Genomic DNA, 25,874 nt, shown 5'->3' on the forward strand with positions numbered 1-25,874 from the left:
AAGAGAAAGTAACAGACTGCAAATGAACATAACACTGAATAAAATCCTTTAATCAAACTCAACCAGAGTAACACTTACAATACAACTAAGATGACATGACTAGAAAAATATTTGGAAATTGGATGTTTTTAAAGAACCAGTATTTTTCATTTTAAGGAATACAAAGTATACGTACCAGCACCAGAAAGACTGTTTTTTCAGAGAGCTGAATACACAGCAACTGAGTAATGTCTATTTGCTCATGTATCACATGCCTACAGTTGCCTGCTTAAAAGATGCAATTTACACAGACAGGGGGAAAAAACACTATCCCACACTCCCAAATAACCAGGCAATAACATTTTAACACTACAGAAATGAAATCTCAGTGGCCTTGCTGGGAGAAGTCCATGCCTCCGTACTTTGTCACTTTCAACCAGTAAGCCAGGGAGAGATTTTCACATTAGAATGACAATTTCTAACTTTAAAATACTTTAATTAAAATTTTGTAAAAAATGAAAAGTTAAAGCCTTTACTAAAATTAAGGGAAAAAAAAAAAAAAAAAAAGAGAAAGATAAAAAAATGAGGTAAACAGAGTTCTTTCCAAAGGGGAGTTTGCAACTGTGTATTCAAATGTAGGCATTGAAAAAGAAAAAAAAAAATCCTGATTAGTATCTCTAATCACTTACCATTTATTTAATGTTTTAAAACATTAAAAACTGTGCAATAGCCTGACACCTCTATTTAATAGACCATGGGTTTACTACTATCTACAGGCAACCCAGACTTTAAACCTCTCTCGATCACTGAAGTTACACTCCATTGAGCTCCAACCGTATTTTAAAAAACCGATTCAGTCACATTTCAAACATAATTAGAATTTTTCTGAAAACTCTTACATATAAAAACAAGAGGCTAACATATTTCTCCTCTAAGTGCACTGTGTACATTCTTGACTTTAAATTACATGGTGGTAGGCAGTGCTTTAAAAGAAGCGCTGGTATCAGAGACACAAGAGAAGTAGTAGTATTATTCAAGTCATGTACAGTGCCATGCCGTTAAAAATAACCTTAACTAAAACTGCTAAAAATCAAGAACTCAGGCTTTGAACAAAAAGGTTTTATCAATTTAAAAGCTGTAGTGCCTTTCTAACAGGGTGAAAACGACGCATAAAACATCTATAGAAGTATAGGGTTTTTCTGAGAAAGGAATAAAAAGCAAGAAAATACTGGAAAAAAAGCTAAACAGAAATAAAAATTAAAAAAAATAAAAATCACTGGTTTTACAGTCAGGAATACTAGGAAACAAGCTGATTATCCCCTAATTAAAAGGTTATAAATAAAAAAAGAACCAAACAAACCTTTTGAAAGAAAAATCTTGTTAAGAAAGGACACCACAGTGCAAGTATTTATTTACTACCCATTTATTTGTACTCAGTTTCCGATAAAGCTATCAGTGAATACATCTCGGGGAAGGCCTAAGCCTGGATTCCTAAAAAACCAGTACAACAACCAGAACACTGGGCCCATCAGTTTACAAAACCACTGTGGGACACAGAGATGTATTTCAAAAACAGTTACACAGATTTTAAAAACAAAGTAAATATGAATTCTTATATTATTTTGGCCATGTTTGCATAAGTCTGCCATCCTTTCATGTCTTCTGCTACATAAAATACACATCATCATTTACTCTGTGATGGTTTACAAAAGTTTCAGTGTGTTCCATTGACCAACTGGGTTTTTCACTATTGCTCTACACAAAGGTTCCTCTCCTGTGGGATCTCCAAGTACAAAGCAAGAAAAGTCTCAAGACACTTGCTATCATATTGACTGCTCTCCTGAATAGATCAAATTTTGTAAATCATCAAAAATGTTACTTTTTCAAGTGGACTAAAGATTATCTGCTGACATTTACTTTGTGATAAGATACTTGTCCACTACTATTTTAAATGTTCATAACTCTAACCATGTCAAGTATCAAGTACAGCAGCATTTTAAAATACATATATTGTGTTGGGTGATCCTTAATTTTTCCAAATCACCTCGTTTACAAATGTTCTTAACTCTTTTTGTGTTCATTACTGGAAACCTTACCATTATAACACAGCTCATGTGATTCTTCCCCAAATAAGTTAATGACACACTGATTTTAAAATAATCTAGCTATTCTGGAAACTGCTTTGGCAGAAGGTCACTGGCCACATATTTTGTGTTCACCTCACTTAGGAAAGATAATCCAAGCAGACATCCAGTATTGACCAATGATATTATCAAAGGGCTCATGGACACATGAATGCAGCTAACTCTTTAAGTGCTGGAATGTTAATACTGTTCTTGGGCCAGCCCAAAACAATCTTATTGTGTGTCTGCCATTAAGAGGGCAAAAAGCTGTGATAAGGTCAGACACTAAAATGCTAGTGCCCCAACAACAACAAGATGCATCCACATGCTTGCTTCAGATTTACAGCTTTCTCCACACAGAAATGCAGTCAGTTACAAGCACTGCAGCACTCCATAGTGAATGACAGTTTTTTTAAATTGCCATAATATATACTTATTATAGGATACTCAAAATACTGTGGGGATGCAAAACTTCATGCTGGAACAATTCTATGAACTAAAGCTGCTAATCTTCGAAATGTTCTGCTAAGGGTAAAGGGAATTTAGAAAGAAAAGGACAATTTTACTCCAAGCTTACAAAGCCATTAAGAGAAAAAGGGGAAAAAAAAATAGGAAAAGGTGTTACTAGATATAAATACATGGGTAGCTTAAAACATACATAGCTGTTTGAAGGGAGTGAGAAGTTGCCTGAAATGGTAGCAAATGAGGCAGGTTTCCCAGTTTTAATCCATTTTAAATTATTTCCAGATAAAATTCTGCATCAATATTTCCAGCAAAAATATTTCCACCAATATTTCCAGATAAAATTCTGCATCATTCACAGGTATAAAAACAAACTCATGATGTGAGGAGGTAACAAAATTTCAATACTTACTATAGGAAAAAAGTTTATTCTACAGAATATTTGAAAGGAATGAAAAACCACTCAGAAATACATTTCATAGTCAGTTTTTCAAACTTTTTTTTTTTTTTGTAACATCACTACATATATCTCATTGTGTTCTTAAGTCAACGTCAGCTGGAGACGGAAAACAGCAGTAAATTACTAGCAGAGAAAACCTGCTATGCTCACAAATGTGAGTTACTTTTATTTCTGAAGTAAAATGCAAATGCTGTGTTGCACGTACTGTCTCCACAAACATATTACTGTGCATCACAAATGGATATAAAATTGCTAAAAATAAAAAAAAAAAACAAGTTTAATTTTATAAAACTAAAATGCCTTAGTTTGAGAACCTTTTAAAAAAAGTGCTTTAACTTCTGCTACAGTTCTGTTTTGACAAAAGTTCTTAATGCTTACCTCACACTTCAGTGAACTCCTGAACTCATTTTTTAATGACTAAAACATCACACTTCCTAATGTTTTTATAAGATTACAGCATAGCCTGCTGCTGCAGCCTAAGTGGTTATGTGTCTACTTTCCCATCTCCCTTCCAACGCACAATATTTGGTAGAAAATTACAAGATATAAATTCATGTAATTATTTTGATTCGTTACACAGGATTCAGTTTCTCCTTACTAGAAAACCATAGCATCCTTTCTAAAGATCCAGATCCTATCATCCAAATATGTAAAAACAACAAATAAATGCAACACACATGCTTCATGCATGAAACTTGTTCTTCTAACAGCTCATTAGTCTTGCTCGAAATAAATACATTAGTAACAATAAAATATCACAAGGACAAAGTATGCATTCGAACTACACATTATAGGGTTTAAGTTTTAGTCAAAATACAAACATATTCAGTAAAGAAAAAAATGACCAGGGAACAAAACCAGCCTTAACTCTACCCAGTGAGATAAGCACAAGAGACAAACACCTAGTCTTTTAAGCTGAATTTATGTAGGCCTACAGGTACTAAAGTACCTTAATCATAACTGTGAGGTACTGAGTAGCAGCACCATTAAAGGAAAAGTTGAATCTGATTAGACACCTTACTTCTTCATTTCCTTACTTCGCATGTTGACATATTTCTTGTCTATGTTCCTTAGACTCACACAGTAACTCCAAAGACAATTGCGACACTTCTGAAATGTACTATTGTGAGCCCCATGTTGACAATTAAATTTACATTAAAATGCAGTTTAAAATAATATTTAAAATAATTTACAATAATTTCTTTGAAACCATTTTTCATCACTGAAGTTTTAAGATACTATATATTATTTATTAATAAGTTACAAAAATTATTTATTTATAAATAGACACTTATACTTTCAGTAGCCTAGATAAAAACATCCTTACTCTTTCTCTGCATCTCCTTCACTTTCTTCTTCATGATCAAAGCTCCAATTATTTTTAAAACCTCCATCTCTCTTGGACTGTGATCTATCCAAAGCTGAAATGAGAACAAGTTAAGGTAAGTCTAGATTTCAAGCTAAGTTATTAATCAACACAAACTAGAGGAGTAAACCAGATGCATGTATTTTCCCCAAGTATTTATTTTGTTGATGCAAATGTTTAACCATCATTTAACAAAGAAAATTCATCAGTGCAGTGGTGACTTGTTTTCCTAAATAAATACAAGTATCTGTCAACATCTTGGTTACTAACGCAACAAGTTAGCAAGCTATTAAAAATTACGATGCAAAGTAGTTTTACAAGAATTTCAACTGCTTTGCTGACACCTGGAAGTTTAAGGATTCCTTCTCTGATATGAACTATATGCCACACACAGAAAAGGTCCTAAAATTTATTATTTGTCTAATACCCAAACACATGTTTAATTTTTCCATATAAAAGCAACAGTTCTGAGCTGCCCCAAGTACAATTTCAACATAACATGCTTTTTTTTAATTCAACATCTGACACTAACTGAAATTTCAGTATTGGCATCAATGAAGTAGAAACTACAGACACACTACACCAAATTTATCTACTGCAATATCCAACAGTATGGAGATTTTCATATAATATGACAGCATGGGGCTATTCTTAAGTGAAGGAGGTCCAGAGCATGGAGACAGCACTCATTAAAGCAAGGCATTGTTTACTCCAGGTCCAAATTATTGCAACTAAGAGCTGTCTCACACAAATTCCGTATGACAAACTATGCAGCAGCTTTGATTTTGTGTAATTTAAACGTCTTTTCTTACTATGTTTTTCTTCACATAGAAATGCATTTAGAAATAATGAATGCAACTTTATGTTTTGATAGAAAAAAAAAATCACAACTAACAGATGTCTAGGGTAAAGTACAAACAAGTCACACAGAAATATTTATTGTGTATTCAACCTCTGTATCAAGGACTTCCCGAGCCATGGGCAATATTTTTGTGTTTAACAACCTTTGCTAGCCCTTTTTGTCTCCCCACTTGCTTTTTTAATCAAGCCTACTTTAGAGAATCAACAACATCTTGCAGCAGACAGTACCTCGGCTCAATTATACATTACATGAGTAAGTATTTCCTTCTGTTTGTCCTTATTCAATCTGGCATTTTTTGCTCCTACTTAGTGCTTTACTCCTCCAGTTTTGTACTTTGGAAGGCAGTAATAAATAACCCTTCCCTATTCACTCATGACTGCCTAGATGTCTGATGTGTTCTTTCATGGTCATCCTTTTCCCAGGTAGGAAAAGAGTCTTCCTAATTTTTCATCACAGCAAAGTTGTTTCATGCCTTTAAATCACTCTCAATGCTTCTCTCTGAAGCTCTAGTCTACTGTACCCCTTTGAAATGAGGATACCAACACTGTAAGAAATATTCAAGATGTGTATGTGCCATGATTTTCTACAGAAGCAGCAGCATGTTGTTTTATTCTTTATTCCTTTTCTAATAACACTTGACACTGAATATGCTGTTTTCATTGGTACAGAGAACTGCACTGACCTTTATATACTAGATAGTATAATCTTCCACTCACAATTGGTACAGAACAGTTTCAGAGCCGATCGTTTTCTACAAAAATTCTCTTTCCTACTTCTCATTCACTTAGACTTCATTCACCTACAGTGGATTTCATATATAATTTTTAACCCACACAGCCCAAAACCTGAGCATCTGCAATTTTCTTTAAACAGCTAGCCATTAGACTAAGGCAAGTAGTCTGCAACATCTACAAACTTTGTCACCTTGGCATCAAACCCTTTTCCTTCTATCTGTACACTAATGTTAATGCAGAACCTTGTGGAATTCAATTGGTTACACCTTCTATTAACAAAACAAACCATTTTTGCCTTCTCTTTCCATTCATTACCAGCTTTTCCTTAGAAAACTTTCAATTTTATCCAGAGGTGACTAGCCTCTCCAAAAGCCTTTGGTAAAGGCCTTTACAAAGGGAACAATGAAATTAATTCTGATCTTCATTATCATTTCTATGATTCTGGGTTGTGTGGTCACAAAGTTCACTAATGTAAAGTTCCTCAAATACCTCCCCTGCATTTTAAACAAGCTGGTATCATACTAGCTATTTTCTTTACCTGTAGCAGAAAGATGATTCTAACCAGCAAGTAATATGCTACAGCCATTAGCTCCTTTATCCTCGAGTTTCTCTTGCAACACTTGGATGAACGCCACTTGATCCTGCTGCCTTGTACATTGTTTGCTTAATGTACTACAGTTTTTCCACTGATGTTTCGTTTTGAGTCATAAACTATCACATTCCTTCCTTAGAAATATTCTGGCATGAAGACATCTGTACGTGTTGTTAAAGTGAGTGCAAGCAATTCTGTTTTTCAGCTATGACCTTATATTCTCCAAAGCCACCTTTTACATCTGCGTTGTCTATTGACCCTACAAATACTCCAGAAACTTTTCTGCCGTGTTTGAAGAAATACTTAACAATAGTTTTTATGGCTGCTGGGAATTATTACACATACACACCCATTTTTTTCCCTGCCTCATTATGATTATAGCTTAAATACACCACCTTTTTTATTATTCTGTATTTTCATTATTCAGACAAATGATGAAAATACAGAATACAACTTTAGGAAGGACGATGTTTTAATTTAGACATTTCACCTTACTCTGCTGTTTAGCCATGCCAACATTGAGAGGCTTTTAAAAGTCTATTTAAATAAGCAGCATGCATGTCCAGTAAGACTCCAATATGGTGTCTTTAACTAACTCCCAAGCAGTCTGCAAATATTTTACACCCCAGCTCCATCTTTTAGTTCCGTTTCAAAAAGTTCCTTGAAGATTTTCTGTAGTCCTTTTTTAAATAAAGCTTTTCTGTGTTGAATGGCCTGTCCACCAATAGAGACCAGCTCAGTTGCCATGGAAGAGGAGTTTCAGTATCCCAGCTCTGCTCACTCAGCTCTGGATCAATTTTCTTTCTCTCTAGCATTCATGGTTCTACCAAAAAAATGCAAATCTAGAACTATGCCATGATGTTAGCAGGACTGTTCACCTGAGTTACTTGATCTTAATGGTCACAAGGGGTCCGATTCTATACAGATTTTTTTAACAAAGAGAGCAAGTATCTGTCACACAGGCAAAGTTTCTCACTATTCTGTAGTAGCACATTTGGAATCTCTGTGTTGTAGCTTTTATTATGTATACTATCACAGCCATTTTAATCAGCAAGACACATTCACATCCAGAAGGTGAAGATATTCAAATAAGCAGAACTGGCCCTAAGATAGAAGCCAACGACCAATCTAAGTCCCCTTCCTGAGAAAGGCCTCCTCCCAAGAAAGGCAGCATGCTGGAGCAGGTTTCACTAACAATGACAAATCATTTTTCCTCCCGCTACAAGCTCCCTTTGGTGAGTTTGTACAAAGGGAGACAAGCAATTCTGAGCCCAAGAAACTAGATGGAATTTTAAATAGACAACTTAAACAGGTATATATCTAAGATATTCCTGTGTGATGTACTGTAGGTTACCCTCCTCTTGCAGGGGGGTTGGACTAGATGATCTTTTTAGGTCCCTTCCAACCCTTGGGATTCTGTGATTCTGTGATATTTCACTGCTTTTTTAAACAACTGTGATAAATTGTATGTAATTTTTTAAAAGCCACTAAAATCAAATCCTGAATAATGTGTATTTTACTTTTTATGAGAACTTTTATAACATTATTAACCACATCCTGAAGCCAGCATTTTTAAAATCCTCATACAGTCTTTCTGAATAAAACACAAATAACAAATTCTGGATTACAAAAAAAGTATACTTGTAGGAAGAAGAACAGCAGGAAGCAGATTAACACCTTTATGTTACTGTGTGTGGACACCTTTTTTTAAACTTCTTTCACAGTAGCTTCTATTATTCAATAGTGTCATTAAGCAATTCCCAAATGGAAGGAAAAAAGTTCACAGTGAATCTCCACTGAAGAAGAAAAGTTGTGCATTTACAAAAGAAAAAAAAAAAACAAAACCAGCCAAAACCACAAAAAAACCCAACCAAAAAAGCCCCCACTAAACAAAAAAAAAAAAAAACCCAAAACACTACACCACTGAAGTGACTGAAGTGAGGAGTGACATATACAGTATTTAGTAAATCTGTGTCCAACATAAGATACCATCTTAGAAGATATTTTTGTGTGTCTTTTACCTCATGCTCTAAGGCAAATCATTCCATATGAATCTATACTACAGATGACCAGAAAAACGTACCTATTCCTTTACTGATTTGGATGTGATGCTGTATTAGGTTTGCATGTCAAAGTTTTGGCAGTGGGGGTTAAGGAGGAGTGCTGCAGGGGTGGCTTCTCTAAGAAGATGCCAGAAGCTGCCCCCTGTCGGTGTTGGACAGAAACAGCTGCAGTCAGCTGGCCAAGGCCAAGCCCACCAGCAAAACTGGTAGCACCACTGGGAAAATGTATTTAAGGAAGAAAAAACTTCTGTGAAACAGCAGTCAGGAGACAGAAGTGAGACTATGTGAGAGAAACAGCTCTGCAGACACCAAGGTCAGTGCAGAAGGAGGGGAGGAGGTGCTCCGTGCACCAGAGCAGAGATTCCCTTGCAGCCCGTGGTGCACCCTATGGTGCAGCCCATGGCGAGGCAGGCTGTCCCCTGCAGCCCATGGAGGTCCATGGTGAAGCAGATATCCACCTGCAACCCATATGGAGGACTCCATAGTGGAGCAAGGGCATGCCTAAAGCTGTGATCCTGCGGGAAGCCCACACTGGAGCAGGCTCCAGGCAGGACCTGTGCCCTCGTGAGGAGAGGCATCCACACTGCAGCAGGTTTGCTGCAGGACTTGTGATCCTGCAGAGGACCCATGCTGGAGCTGTCTGTTCCTGAAGGGATGCATGCTAAAGCAGGGGAAGAGTGCTGCTTTGACCATGATGATAACTGCTGAGTGATCTCCCTGTCCTTATCTCAACCAAGGGCTTCTGTCATACTTACTCTCCCCTGTCCAGTTGAGGAGGAGAGTGATAGGATAGCTTGGTGATTACTGGGTTACCAGCCAGGGTCAACCTAACACAGATGCTAGATGCCTTTACTGGCTATACAAAGACCAACTTTCCTAGGACAGCAACTTTTTCAGGTACATTACTGGATTGCCAGAACAACTCACCATCACCCTTGGAATACAACAGCAGAGATGATCAGGTTTCTATTACAACACACAGAAGCTTTTACAAGTCTTTCATCTGCTGAGATGACATCTCTTTCTGTGTGTCCAAGAACAATCCTGAACGTGAAACCTAAATCAAACAAAGGTTTGCTACAGGACCAAGGTGTATTTCCAGAAGTTTACATTCTTTTTCCCAGTTACATGGCACATAAATAATACAAGCCTCATCTTAGAAATGCTTAGACAATCACAACTGCAATCAACTTACCAGATACTACGGCATTCACACAAAAAACGCAAATTAATTTAAATGTGCTCAAATCATTGCCTTCATCCAGACTCATATTTAAATAAATTAACAAGAATGCTTTTAAATTTTCTAATCTCATGTTCATTTACAGTCATCACATATATTCCTAAGAGAATACAAGTACACACAGAATCAAGAATAGTTAGGGTTGGAAAGGACCTCAAGAACATCTAGTTCCAACCCCCCTGCCATGGGCACCTCACACTAAACCATCTCACCCAAGGCTCTCTCCAACCTGGCCTTGAACACCACCAGGGATGGAGCATTCACAACTTCCCTGGGCAACCTATTCCAGTGCCTCATCACCCTACCATTAAAGAACTTCTTCCTCATATCCAATCTAAACTTCCCCTGTTTAAGTTTTAACCTGCTACCCCTTGTCCTGTCACTACAGTCCCTGATGAAGAGTCCACCCCCAGAGCACCCCTATAGCTCCCCTTCAGATACTGGAAGGCTGCTATGAGGTCTCCACGCAGCCTTCTCTTCTCCAGGCTGAACAGCCCCAACTTCCTCAGCCTGTCTTCATACAGGAGGTGCTCCAGTCCCCTGATCATCTTCATGGCCCTCCTCTGGACTTGCTCCAGCAGTTCCATGTCCTTTTTATGTTGAGGACACCAGAACTGCACACAATACTCTAGGTGAGGTCTCACGAGAGCAGAGTAGAGAGGCAGGATCATGTCCTTCGACCTGCTGGTCACACTCCTTTTGATGCAGCCCAGGATACGGTTGGCTTTCCAGGCTGCGAGCGCACACTGAAGCCAGCTCATGTTATGTTTCTTCTTCATAGAAGTCTGACAGAGAAATATTTTTTTCAATTGTTTTACTTTCCCCATTGTTTCATTATTCTTTCAGACAGGCTTCTTCAGGCATCTATGCAAAATAGCTTTTTATCTTTCAGCTTTGATATCATCAGTTGTGGCACATCGATGTATAACCACAGCTGAGACTGCATTTTCACATTCTGAGGCAGCACTACGTAAAAGGGTTTACTCATCCCTCACACTTCCTAAAAGCTGGGGTTTCTTGTTCCTGCCCTGCACCCCTCCTATGTCAGCACAGCTGTTTCTTCACTAAGAGCAAACCTGGGAAATAAAACTAATTCAGGCAAAAATACCTTGAGCAGCAGGGAAGGGGCATAGTTATTTTTTAACTCTATCAGCTCCCCCCTCTGCTTGACCACACTACCACAGCACAGCTGTGACAGCAGAGCAGAGGAAAGGGGCAGCCAGGAACTGAGATTCTTTTAGGCACCAAAGAAAACTGCACGGAACCATAGCCGAACCTTCATTTTTAAGTACAGATTTAAGAGATCTATTCCTTAAAAGACGCTTTAACTTTCCTCTCCCTAAATTAGCAGCAGATGCAAAAAACTGTCAAAGCCACTTCCAATAACAGGCAGCAAACATAAATGGGTAGTGAGATATTACATGAAGACAGAGTTCAGTAGTAAAGTTCTATGATACCAATGCAACGAACACAAAGTATGGACAACCTTTCACACATGAAGGTAATTTAATTTCTCAGATTGCTAATAAAAAAACCCCTACCCTTTCAAGAATGTGATAACAACAGAAAAACAATGAGAAATACAGGGCATCCACTCCTAAACAAAAAGTTTGCAAAGAAAAAGCATTTATAAGAGGTCTGCAGTTCAAAGGTAGAAAATCTGCATGTTCTGATAAACGACTGCACGTTTTCTTAAGGACTTTAATGCACACTGGGTTGCTTATAGTGCAGAATATCATGTACAATGATTGAACTCAAAACCACCAAACTGCCTAAGTTTGCTCATTTGCTGAATTGTGCTTAACCTTTGCTAAGTATTACCAAGTAACAGAAGAGGATAAGAGGAAGATAAAGCTTTGAAGTATGTTAAACATTTTCTTCACTATGTCTTTGAAAGCTTTTCTGATAAGATTGTGGTAGTAATCACATAATGAACAACCAGTGTTCTATGATCTTTACTGATTCTCCCAACAGAGATGTAGAGGTATCACCCAAGCATGCTGCTCTTATGACAGCATCAGAAACCAATGCAGAAGTACTTCATGAGGGCTTCTTTATTTACACCAGCAGCAAAAGGAATGCTACAGAAAACATGGGCCCACTGCTCAGTGAGACAGGAACCTAGCAATAAAAGACATAGAAAACACTGATTTTTTTTTTTTTTTTGCTACTCCTGTTTTCACTTGTAAATTCTGCCTGCTGATCTCCCAGTTCCCCAAGTCTACCAGCACAATACGTGCACATGCAACATCACCCATTGCCAAGGAAGATATTATTAAGGAACCCTTAAGCCAGTTGTACAAGCAGAAGTCCATAGGATCGGACAGGATGTATCTTACGGTGTTGAGAAAACTTGCCAATGACACTGTTGGGCACCTCTACATTATCTTTGAAGAGTCATGGCATGAGAAAGGTTTCCAATGACCGGAAAAATATCATACCTATCTTCAAGCTGAGCAACATGATGACTTGGTGAACTACAAGCTAGTCTGCTTCATCTCAACACCTGATAAAGTTATGGCTCAAATCTTCAAGGAATCCATTCCCACCTACATGATGACAAGAAAGTGAACAGCCAGCATGCATTTACCAAGGGCAAACCTAACTAACCCAAATGCATTCTACAGTGAGATGAATGGCTGTGTAGGTAAAGGGAGAGCAATGGGTGTTGCAAGGCCTTTTACATGGTCTCTCACAGGGTTCTTTTAGCCAGACTACAGAGACATGGACTGAGTAAATGAATGAGAATGTGAGAGGAAAACCAGCTGGACCACTGGCGTCAAAGGGTTGTAACTACCAGTACAAATCCAGCTGCTGGCATCCCATAGTGATCAGTACTGGAGCCAATACTGTTTAATGTCTTCGCCAATAATCTGGATGCTGGGACCAAGTGCACTCAACAAGTTTGTAGATGATGCCAAACTTGGGGAAGCAGTTGATAGAGTGGAAGCCAGGGTTACAATTCAGAAGGACGTGACAGGCAAGAGAAATGTGTTGACAAGAACCTTACGTAGTTCAACAACAACAAATGCAAAGTCCTACATCTTGACCAAATAAGCAAACTGATCTAGCTGGGCTTGGTTGGGACAGAAGGTTCCAACCCACGTGATTCTAAACAGCAGTTAGGTAAAGCCAGTGACTACTTGTAGCATCACTTAAGGCAACTACACCATCATCACAAATGCTCCCAAAATGAAGTACCTCAGTCACTTCCCTTTTCTCTCTGCTACCCATTCAAACTTTCTACACAAGGGTCCAACAATAAACAAGGAAAAAAAAAAAAAAGAGAGAAAAAAGAAATAAACAAAAAGGTTTGGGGTTTTTTTTCTGCTCTTTAGCACTATGAATTTATTTCTCTACTTATATAAGGCCTCTATTGCTAGACTGGAGACATGCTAAAAAATTCAGAAAGTGAGAAAGTTTAAGGTTTTTTATATGAAATATAATTCCTATATTGGAGAGTTGTCTTCCTATTTTATAAGGAAAAATGGAAGATGGATAGGCTAGGACAGCCTAGGGGCAACTTCTGAACTGACAGTTTCCTCTCAAAATGTGAAAAAGTATATAAAGCTAACAAGCCATTTCAAGAAAGATGACATGCAAACATGAACTCCAGAACACAATTTCTGTGGCAAATCAGTATGTGATGTTAATCACATATGATCTCAAATTCTAAACAGTGGAAGAGTTTATTATATATTATATATATATTATATATTATATATATTATATATTATATAAGCAAAACACAGCAGGAAACCTTACAGGATATTATGCATCTGATTTACACACTTCTGATTTTAGACTCCGCTATACACCATGGGATCCACCTCCATAAAGAAAAGCTAAACTTGTGCAACTGAAAATATAGCAACGCTAAACAATCTATTTTTATAAAGCGCTGAAAGGTAGGGTAAGATTAATAACCTAGCCTAAGTACCTGGAAATCTGGCAACCAACACTTAGGCTTCCAGGTTTGCGGCAATAACTGGAATGTCAGGTTGAAATAAAGCACTGTATCTACATAGCAAAGGGAAGAAGGAACAAAAAATAAGGATTTGTATTATTTAACACTTTCTGCAAACTTTTAAAACTATGTCAGAGATATTATCCCCTTTATATAAAACCATACAGAAATTAAAGTCCAGAATGGTTCCACGACTTCTACAAGAAAATAACTTGCAAATGGAGGACAAAAGAAAAAAACTTTAAAATGTAATTAAAGCCAAAAAAAGCAAGACACTTATTTGATGTTGCCAGCTGGTCAAAATCCAGCTGAAATGGACAGCAAAAAAGCACATATAAAGAAAACCTCAATTAAAAAAAAACTCAATAATTTGCCCAAATGAAAAAGGCACATCAGAAACCTCCGAGTAGGGAAAGGACAAAAGGAGTACGAAAGAGTCAACTGAATTTTAAGTTGTGAGAAAAATTCACATTTGCTTTTCTGTAAAGGCCAAAGACCTGCTTTTTTCCCCTATTCTTAGTGACATTGGCAAGCTTTCATACCCAAATGAGAGAGCAGTCAGCTGGATTAGACTGCTGATATGGGTGAAAAGTAACGCAGACTAGTTCTACCAACACTTCCCCCTGAGGATTAGTTTTCTGCCAATTTAGTTCCTTCAGCCAACTCGCCATGAAGCCAGAGAAGTGTTGGTGTTGACTCAAGCAAAGCTGTGAGCAAGTGCAGTGTCTCTGGGAGGGGCAGAGCAGCACACAGCAGTTAGGAGGTGGGCCTGGCTGTGTTGTAAATTGCTGGCACAATTACTTGCACGGCCATTCAGTATAGCCCCACACGTGGGGACTCTAAGAGTTAGAAAATGACCCTGCAAGTAAATCATGTCTGGCTGGAAAAAAAAAAAAAAACAAAACAAACAACAAAACAAAAAAATCAAAACAAAAAACCCCCAACAAACAAAACAAAAACCAGAGAAATGCAACACAAATAAGCAACAGACTCCTGCTTATACCAGATACACTATATAGTTCAATTTCCTCTGCAATTAGAGATCACCAACGCAATGAGCCATGATGTAATACAACCACGTTACTGCATTAAAACCACAGTATTCTTTGTAATGGAAGTATAAAAGTTCACTAGACGTAACGAGGTTAAGAAACACTGACAACTATTAACTAAACTGCAGTATACTAAAATTCACTAAATGGGATTTATTTTTAAAAAGCTAAAAAATAACTTTAACATCCCTGGAAAAACAAACATTTTCTTAGTAATTACTTGTAAAGGCGGTGAAGAAGTGCTATCAATCAATTTTTAATATAACAAAATAACACGTCAGCCTGTTGACTGCTAATAGTTACAAACCTACTTTTCAAGAAATAACACTCAAAAGACAGCTGAAGCAAAACATCCAACTTAAGACACCAGCCTCCAACTAGAGATGAGTTTCAGCCACTTTCACTTGAAGATTAAATTATCCTTACCTCAATCTATCAGTTCTTTCGATCACAGTGCACACTGTAAGTCTTTCTTACAAGTAAGAACAGTGCCTTTTCCATCAAACAAAGGCTTTGTTAGATGACAAAGAACTTCTTTACTACACTAATAATAGGTTGGGGGGTTTTTGGTAGTATTCAACAGGTGAAGATTCAGCTATATATAAAATATATTTGCCTAATGGCAGAACTGGTAATGTCAGTTAAAGGTTTAGTGCCCCACTGTGCCAGGTATATCCATCATCATAACCTGGCCCAGAGCAGTCCAACAGAATAAACTTTTGAAAGTTTATTTGCAGTTGTAAAGGATCCTTACATTACCTCTTAAGCAGTAAGGCTTGCTAAAAATACTGTTACAATGGACTCCAGTAAATGTTTCTAGATGTGACCCTCAGAAATTACAAAGACAATTGTAAATATGAAAGCTAACATCTACTTCACAGTTCAAATTCTCATCTAATAGGCTCTTGAATAATCTTTCTGTTAGACTGTTGTATTAAATTGTTATCAGGATATTCATATTTTGCTAAGTGAGCCATAAAAATTGGACATGCCGAACAAACACGACACTATAACCTACATCATTAATAAAAGTATTTCAAAAGAATTAATTTTAGGGCAAGTGAAACAACTGTATGGCACAGGACAAAAACATTCTCATGAACATATTTCTCCAGCTGTTTCTTACACACATATACTTCAAAGATTACATAATATTAATCATATCATGTAGTATTATGTTTTACTACACCAGCAAAATATTATTGGTATATATCATTCCTAAACCAGCCTTGTGGCAAGTCTTATTTAAAAAAAATTAAAATATAAAAAACTCCAAACAAACAACAGGGAGACTTGGCTCCAGCTTACATGGTCTAAAACCAAATAAAACTTGGGAAGTCTTTGTACAGTTTCTGGATCATCACTGTTCTTTATTTACCATCATTGAAGATTCAGTCAGAGAAAGATACCCCAAAGTCAGCAGCTTTCACTCCGAATTATTCTTTCATAGGAATTACTGCGACATTCAGAAATGTTTCCTTGTGTCATGCAGCACTTGGAATGCTTACCCATTAACAAAAACTTTTTGAAGGCCTTCTGACCAGCCCAGGAATAACCACAGCTTTTTAATTTATTCCCTTCCTGTCTCCAGCCTGAAAACTTGCTCTGCACAGAAGTTAACCTGTTATTTAAAATAACTGCATTTCCCTGGCAAGAGTAAAACTGCTGTTACACAAAATTATTTATTCTGAAATTTAAGTTACATATTACAACTTAACCTGATTTAACAGGTCACCAATGAGAGATTTAAGTAGGAATACCCTTTTCTCACATGCAGTCTGTCTGCCCTCCTCAGTCCAAGCCATTGTCCAGCCTCTCCCACTTACGGTTCAGTGAGCAAATTCAACAGAGGTTTGGCAAAGTGCCAATACGAGGAAAACGGTACACAACAACTTCAACCTCTCTGGCAATAAACTGGTAAGTCTCAGCGGTGGTAGGACAGTACAAGACACACCACAAGACGGCAATTTGAGGCAAGGGGGAAAGGCGGGGGTGCATCGGGAGGAGAGAAGCAGGCATCTCTCCCCCACCTGCAGCCTCAGTGCAGCACAGCTGCAACACGTAACTCCCTCTAATCAGTCAATAATGTTCTGTTAGTCCCTATCCCCAAACCAATTAATAATTTTAAATCTTGCACAGAGAAACAATAAATAGTTGCCATTCAGCTTTGCATCCAAAATGGAGTTGCTGCATGGTAAGATAAAAGCAGCAATGTCAGAGTTTGCTGCTTTAGGGAATTCATACACCCAATCTATTATTACCCTGTACAAGACAATAGCATCACACCTTAGTCATTTTACTGTTCTTCAGTTTATTTTGAAAGCTTTATTTTCAAATTTGCTATCCATGCTGCAAATTGTTACCATACATTAACTACACATCAGTACTCATGCATTTGCTACAATCCTTTTAATATATTGTCATCTATCCTCATATATTAGAACATAATTCCTTCCACAGATTATTTAAAGTTATTTAAACAGCAGCACTGCCAAAATGCTAATTCCTTAACTCACAGCAGACATTAAACCATAAATCAAAATAAAACATCTTCTCACAAGTTATTTACTTTTAATCATCCCTATTAGCTACAGTACCCAAATAACCATTAACCATTCTGTATTCTGATTTATACTAGACTGTAATTTAGAGACTGAATTCCATTTGGCACAATCCCCAGGTCTGTGCATGTAGACTACACCATACAAGAAAATTAAATAAGTTTTAAGTACTTTTATGACATTCTGTTGAAAGTACCCAAAAGACATCTCAAAAATACATCTATGTACTAACGAACTACTAAGCTCTACTTATACCATGTTAGCAGTTCTCAAACAAAGCTTCCAATCTAAACGTGTCACTGAACTAGGCAGTGATTTAATTATTAAAAATACACTGTTTGATTTTAACCCGTTATTTAACAACTGGTTATCTTTTCCACATTTCCTAAAGGAAATTTTGTGGCCTCAGCAGCAAAATGAAAAACATTTTTTTTCATCTTATATTTGTGAAGGATCAAGGCAATAAAGATCGCCAGGTAATTATTTCTGTGTCATGATATCCACTAACACAGGCTGCTGAGCACCCACTATGGAAGTGCCATTTACTCCTCTGAACATGACATTCATATGCAACTGGCTTGGCCAACATAAGACACCAAATTTTACTTCACCTGAAAATATTATACACACTTGGCTGCTGAACACCATAAAAGGAAGTTTAATAACACATGCTTTAAAAAACTTGTAAGATCAAATTACTGCCAGGTTTAATTCTACATATACAGTGAATAAGAACAGTAAACTTTTTACTAGTGCTTTAATTTTCCTAAATGTAAGCACAAAGTAATCAAGTACAGAGCATCAGACAAATTTCAACCTATGTAAGAATATCTCAACCTCAAAACCCCTCCAAATTGAAACAAAATAGGTGCTAAAACATGAGCCAAAAGAAATTAACTTTCCAAATTACTTCCCCCAATGGAAGTGCCTTTTAGTTTAGAACAACCAAGCTAAGAGAAAAACTACATTTGCTGGTTTACCTGCAAAAAGAATTTGTTGCCTTTATTTCTCCAACCTCCCCCATCACAACAGCTCCATTTTGTTTTTCTTGTTTTCTCAGTCTCCTGCAGCTATTCTGTATACTCTTCTACTCCTTTCTGCAAGATACACAGGGATGGAGGCACACGCTGTCCTGTGTACTCAGTGCTCTGGCTGTCCTGATCCCAGACTACTCTGCCAGTCTATGAACTCACATGTTAGAAGCAAACCAAACCACACTGAGGCAGCAGTGAAACCTTTGCTTCAGGGATGCTGATTTTGACTTCCCTGTTTTATGGAAGTAAGCAAGTGTCTCAAAATTCCTAGATGTTTACCTGTAAAATCTCTACTCCTCAGCAAACAAAACGTTTAATAGCTATTAGTGGGAAGAGAGGAGACAAAATTATGCAATGTGACCTAAACCCCCCTTATATTCTTAAAAAGCAGTATTTAAAAGTGGTGAGTTTGGTGATCAATCTCACATCATAGGACCTGCTACAACGTAACACACCCTGAAACCCCTTAGCTCTCTCCACGAAGAGACACAACTAAAACTCCATAGAAAGTCTGACACTGCACAGCAATCCATGCAGTCTTACAAAAACAACAGTAATAAAAGCCAAAGTTGTTGAAACCATTACAATAAATAATCTATTACGTTTTATCCTGGTACATAAAACAAGAAGCAAAAGACTAAAATATCCAAATAGGATCATCATAAAACTATCTGTGCAAACAGACATTTGCAAAGTATTGGTTTATGCTTGCTATCAAGCCACATATTGCTGTAATTACTTGTGTTATTACTATTACTTTTGTATTTCTACTTACATAAGAGCTTAAGGATGTTTTTTAGGAATATTCTCTTCCCCCCCCCCCCCCCCCCAACTCAGTAGAATTTCTGTACTTTTTCTGAGGAAACAGTAGTGTTTTACTACCAAATCCAAGTGCCAGAAAATAACCAATAAGGCATCCCATACAAGACAGTTACTCTTACACCTGAAGCTTCTATGCCCCACTTCGTGCAAAATTATAACAGTAGTAGCTATTTATGAAAAACTACCAAATAATAAATGCCTCCATAATGAAAACCAGAATACTGCACACAGATGCTTTCGAACGGAGAAAGCTGAGGACAAACCTGGGCTCCTAGAATCCTAAATCTTAAAATTAAAAAGAAGGTGATGATGTGGAAGAGGACTTGGACACAGGCTATTATTTAAGAATGTCCTACCAAGCATATTGCAACATGTGTTTTAGAGCATTAACAGATAAGTTTATTTTTAGCATTTTTCTACATGTCTTAAGAAGTAGCCTGTCTCACTCAAAAGTCAGATAGGCACATATAAAAAATAAGACAATAAGAAAAGAGTTTCACTTTGAGAAATAGTTCTCAGCAAGTGGATTTCGGTCCTAGAATATAATCTGTCATTGAAGTTAATAAGGTTTCTTAGTCTTAAAACTACTGGAAAGGACATCTAAACAAAGGTCTGAAAAGACACATAGGCAGCGTCGGAAAGAAATTCTGAATGGGTCAGAGACTGGGAGACATAAGCAAACATGGAAAATTCACAAATTTCTCACTTTCTGATCAAAAACTACTCTAAAGATAAACAGACAAAAGAACAGAATGCATCTGGACATTTACGGGATTGACACAACCAAAGAATAATTCAACATCATAGAGTTGGAGTTTACATTATGATAAAGACACAGAACAAAGTGAATGATACCTGAAATATCCCTTCCCCTCATTTTCAAGCTAAATACTCATCTCTACTAGGCCATAAACAAAGCAGCAGACTGCTTCACGAACATTTACAACAATTAATAATTAAAATTTCACTCAAGAGAAAAATGAAGAGTCACAGAAGGAAGGAAATCCTCAAGTGTTCTACCTGAATATGAACTCCTCTCTGCCCTCCTAACTTGTATTACTCCAGTCAGTGATTTCTCAATACGATCACAAGAGGGGGAGAGGAAGGAAGAAAAAGGCAGGAAAGGCTGATCACTTCAAATGGCAGTTCTGTGTCTATACACTAAGATATAAATTCTGCGTGTTTCTGTACCACTGCAGAATCTCAGCTACCTTTATGAAAACACTCAAGTCTACAACCCTTACTTTGTGAAGACAATTCTTTACATGTGAGCTGAATGAAAAACAAAGCAGTCTTCTGAAGTCCTCTGATAGACAACTGTGAAGCTTCTGTTGCTGCTGCTAAAAGGAAGTCCACATAGTTTTCTCTACTGTTATTAGGAAACTTGCAGCCAAGAAAATGGGATGAAAATTGAGCAAATTCCTGTCATGACTAAACTGAAATCTCTCAGCAGCTCTGAAGGTAGGGACTTGCAACATTCCTTAGGAAAGAGATCCTCAGAAAGAAAATTCAATACTGGTTCTCAGTATCACTACTGTAACCATCAGGAGACTGAAAGGAAAAAAAAAAATATGGCAGAAAGGAACAAAATGTTTCTCCTTTCATCAGGAAAACAGATGCATATAAGAATACTTTAAAGTTTGCCTGTTATCAACTGCACAAACACGGGGAAGCTTTAAATGAAAGGCTGGAAAAGAGAAATTACAAATTCATTGCAACTCAGCAATATCCAAGGAGACAGAATACAACACAAGTTCTCATGATTTTTCTCCAGGTGGAATGATTAGGAGTAGTCTCCATTTCCACATGCTGAACATCCCCCTATTCTAAGTCCAAAAAGATTTGCCTGTCACTGTTTCTTAATTCAGGTGTGACTATCAATTGAAAAACACAGGAATACCTTCAAGTGGGAATCACTAAATTTCTGCTCCTCCAAGTCAGGAAAGAATTCCCATGCCACAGGGCTATTTGCTACTGTGAATTTCTGCATATTCTGCCTATAACTTAGAAACCTCACTTTAGGAAAGTAAATTCCGAAAAGTTTTACTAATTCCATGTGTAAACTAGCTTAAATAACAAAAATAAGTTATTTTCCACATTTCTAAAGTCTAACAGTCCTGACATTTTATGAAAAGTAAACACACAGACCATATGTATCACTGTATACAACATATCGACTACTACCACTGCTCCAGAACAGTAACAAACGCAGCTTAAAAAAAAAAAAAAAAAAAAAAAAGTCAAACATTATAGTTCTAAGACTCTTTTTCACATTTTCCATTGAACAGTCTATACAACACAGATAAATAATGATGACACATTAGATATGCAAAACTGGACAAAAAATATGTATCAGTATGAATCACTGTATTCAACAACAGCATTACCAGAAAGGCAACAGATAAATCACTCAAGGAACACCCATCCAGAAAGACCGTTCTGTGTTTATTGGAGAAGAAAATGATAAAAATATTAAAAGGAAGCACTTTAACAGCAGAATGACAGCCATATTTCTTCATAGTAACGTCTGTTACACTAAATGAATATCTTACTAGACATGCGGAATCAAAAACAAAATTCTGAACAACCATCACACTTAAAAGAGATTTATTTAATTTACCTGTATGTTTATCTTAAGTCTGACTGATACTCAACATAAGCATGACAGGCTCAGAAGTTCCTGTGTACACATATGTATACACACATACACATATAGGTACATAGTTAAACAGCACTGTTTCCATTAGACTGAGTTTAATCAGTGATGGATCTACCATCTATTTGGCACATAATTAGTTTTATGCTTTAACACCAGGGATGGACAGAAGAGTCCTCCCCTTCCTCTTTACCAGCCTTTAATATAACACTTCCAAAAACATCAAGTAAACAATTTTTGATTGTTGCTTACATAGACTTCAACAGAGTTAATGAAATATACACAGACTACTTATAGATGTAACTATAGGTTCATGGATTAATCATCATCTTGCAATGGAAGTTGCCATATTTCCTACTCTATACACTTTTATCCCTGTTTTGGTCCATGTTACACTTGTTTCACAAGTCTGGCACTCTTGCACTTGTCTCGCCTTTGGATAATGGTGGTTCTAACATCATTAGGTGCATCTAACGTGCTCTCAGCTTCAAACTACAGATTGCCAAAAAAACCTGTAAATATATATATATTCTGTGACTACATTTTCCTATAAAGTCAACATCCCTAATAAGCACATCTCATCCCTCTCAAATAACATCAGAAAGCCTTCTTTTTCCTTTGTTTCAAATCAGTACAAAGTTTACCAGCTCTTACTAGATCTGGTATAGTACTACCATCCCATTTGGACTAGGGCCATCCTCAGAATTTTTTTGTCACCATCCACATTAGTTTTGCTTCACACATGCATGCGCACTCACACACTATCACATCATCAGTCCTAAAATTAACACGTCCCCAAATACTGGGGAAACACAAAACCAGCTGATAACTCAATTCACCAGCCATGTAATACCAAAGCTTCTAATAGGGATGCTACCCAGTGTTGTATGGGTCCTGCTCTTGGAAAGAGATTTCCTAAGTAGAAAACACGTGGGTGACATGTATGAAATCTGCCTTTTCTTAGCCACCTGTCCAACCAGCAAATAGCCAAGGTGTACAACAGAAGACAGTGACTAGTCATCATCACCTTGACACTTTTAGTTGGCTGGGCAAAGCTCACTGTATTCTGTGGAGAGAGCTCAAGAAAAAACGGAGAGTCTGCATTTCACCACTTTAAAGGTAGAACGGAAGTAATGTAATAGCCATTATTAAGCAGAAAGAGTTTCTGAACATCAGAATTTCAGATTAATTACTCAAAACAACAAGCAATATTTTTGTTCACACAGTACCTCTATTACAGAACATCTAGTAATAAAAAAAAAAAGGCCAACATACTGCAGCAAGAGAAAATCTGCAAGAGGTGTGTGCTCTGTGTAATAACAGTACTGCAAAATCTCCAATACTAAACTTATCCTTGACTTGAAAAACTCTGCTTATGAGGAATAATTTATTTCATTAACATGTATTTTTCTTTGCTATCATCATGGTAATTTAGCAGAATTTAACAGACCATTGGCCTATGTCATCAGAATATGGGCTTATAGCAATTTTGTAAGAGTACAATAGCAGATTTTTTTTTTTAATTGGTGAAACTGAAGGCATAACAGTTAAAAGCATTCGAATTTCAGGAGACTTTCTGCATTATAATTAATAGCTTTATAGCAACCAAAAAACAAACAAAAAAAAAAAAAACCAAACAAACCACAGAACCACCAAACCCGTACATCAAAAAATTACTCAAGGCTTTATACACGCTAAAGGTTTCTTTCACTTGCTACGGACAGATTCATCACCAGACTCGCATCATAAATGTAAGGATGATCCCCCTCCCAAAATTAACCTCACTCCCAAACACTTAAAACAGTATTTCAGAAGCACACGAGCCTCATTTTATGCTGGGGTGAAAGGGTACGGGCTAGGCCGGGGCCTGAGAGCAGGCTAAAGGCAAGGCAGTGCAGCGGGGAGGCGGCACAGCAATCCTGGCCTTCCCTCCTCACCTAGTGCTAACCTTGCCCGGCCGCCCACCAGCCCACCGACCCGCCGACAGAAGGTCCCTCCCGCTGCAAAACCGGCTCTGCTGCACCAAGCTCAGGCTACTCTCAGACCTCTGCCCCTACAAAGAAAGCACTGCACTTCCAAAGCCTCGGAACATTAAAAGAAAGAAAAGAAAAAGGAATAGAATCGCCCTGACTAACCCCTCCCTCAAAAGCAGGTCTCTTTTCACCAAACCAAACCACCCCTTAACGACACCCACCCTCCCCCACCACGAAGCCACCTCTCATTGTCGTCGTCCCCCGAAGGGAACCCATTCCTCCCCCTCTACCCCTCAGATGCACACACACACACACACACACACGCCGCCTCTCCCATTCCCCAGACTGTACCGTGCCCCTTACTGGTTGCCAGAAGGGAAACGCAGCCCATGGGCCCCATTCCCCCCCTCTCAGCCATACACTCACCTTCCAGAAACAAGCTGTCTCTGCAGCCGCCGCCACTGCCGCCACCGGCCATCTTCCTGCTGCCGAGCCTCGCTCCCTCACTCACTCCATCGCCCAGAGAGACGGCGGGGCCTGGCCCTTCCCCCGGCCTGCGCGCTCCGCCGCCCACCCCCACTGCGGAAGGCTGGGTGACCCGCAGCGGCGGCGGCGCCGCCGAGGCCCGGCCCTCTCCTGCTCCCAGTCCGCGCGCACGGCGGCCTGGGCCGCGCTGTCTTCCGGGCCCCGTGCAGAAGGAAGCGGGGGTAGCGCGCCCGCTCCTCCCTCACCGAGCCCTCCAGCAGCAGTCCCCCGAGCGGTTGCCGGCTGGGTCAGGCCCAGCAGCCGCTGATGGCGCCCGGCAGGGGAGGCGGGCCTGGCCGGGTCTCCCCCGGCGGTACCTCAGAGCACACGGGGAGGAGAAGGGAACGGTGCGCGTCGCGCTGCCACCCCTCTCCTCCATGAACGGCGCGGCGGGACCTCACCGGCACACCCCTGCCGGGATCCCCGTTTCATCCGGCTCGCCACCCGGGCTGGGGACCGTGGGGAAGCCGGCGGCCCCTAGACGATAAAATGGCCGCAATAAGGCTGCGCCCGGTAATGCCTCGGGCTCTCCCGCTCCCCCCTTGATCAGCTCGGAGGCGGCAGCTTTTGGGAGGTGAGGAGGTGGATCGGTCTGCGTAAAATGAATGGACTTTCAGGAGGGTGGAAGCCCATGGCGTAGCTCTGGGGCCCACTCATCTGTCACCGTGCTCACGCTTGGGTTAGAGGCCACGCAGGTCTTACGAGTTCCTACAAATCATAAAACCTGTGGCCTAATCAAGGCGTATTTAAATGCAAAACTGGATTCTGCAAAACGAACAGCGTTGCCAAGCCAACTATACAGAAATTGCAAGTCATGCTCTCAGGTGTATTTGAATTTAAAAGCCCCTTTTTTAGCATGTGAGGTTTTACATTTTAAAAAGACTTATTGTGAAGCCAAAGTATGAAAAATACATTCCTTTAAAACCTGGGAGGTAAACTGTGACAGTCGTGAGGTAGGGAAAAGTAGATCCTCCTTTCTTGAATGGGTTCCTTCATCTGGAATTCTCCTGACCCGATTTTTACTGCAGAACTGAGGAATTTTTATGTCTAATTTAAAGTAGCTACTTTCCAAAAAATACTAATGCTTGAAAAATGAGCTCCCAAAGATGCTTGAACTTGAGAGTTTGTAGACTAAAGTCCTAAATTAGGTAAGTTCAAATACCTAGTGCATATGGAAATTAAAAACTGAATTTTCTGTATTGACACCAACCACAGTCATAAGCCAAAGTATTTAAAAATACTGTAAGTAGGAATGCTCAGTTTTTACACAAGCAAGAGGTACACAGAAGCAGATACTAGTGCAGAACTGGCCTGGAAGAAAACACAGACATCAGGCTGCTCCCCAAATGCTACCTCACACCACCAGAACTAATGAGTGATTAGAAAGAATTCCAAAAGCT

The 25,874-nt window shown here is 38.6% G+C and overlaps 1 protein-coding gene across 2 annotated transcripts in view; it reads right to left on the minus strand.

Annotated features, from left to right (window-relative positions):
* Positions 1-24,993, minus strand: part of SENP6 (SUMO specific peptidase 6) — a 76,765-nt gene extending 51,772 nt beyond the window's left edge. The window contains exons 1-2 of one of the 2 annotated variants that reach the window (XM_065681397.1): positions 24,376-24,993; positions 4,352-4,445 (exon numbers count right to left, since the gene is read on the minus strand). In XM_065681397.1, coding sequence (XP_065537469.1) covers positions 4,352-4,445; positions 24,376-24,427 — 146 coding nt within the window. In that variant the 5' untranslated portion in view covers positions 24,428-24,993. The remainder of the gene's footprint in view (positions 1-4,351; positions 4,446-24,375) is intronic. The other variant, XM_065681398.1, reaches the window with a different exon arrangement.
* Between the last annotated feature and the right edge of the window lie 881 nt (positions 24,994-25,874).

Source organism: Lathamus discolor, chromosome 5, assembly GCF_037157495.1.
Source record: "Lathamus discolor isolate bLatDis1 chromosome 5, bLatDis1.hap1, whole genome shotgun sequence".
Taxonomy (NCBI): domain Eukaryota; kingdom Metazoa; phylum Chordata; class Aves; order Psittaciformes; family Psittacidae; genus Lathamus; species Lathamus discolor.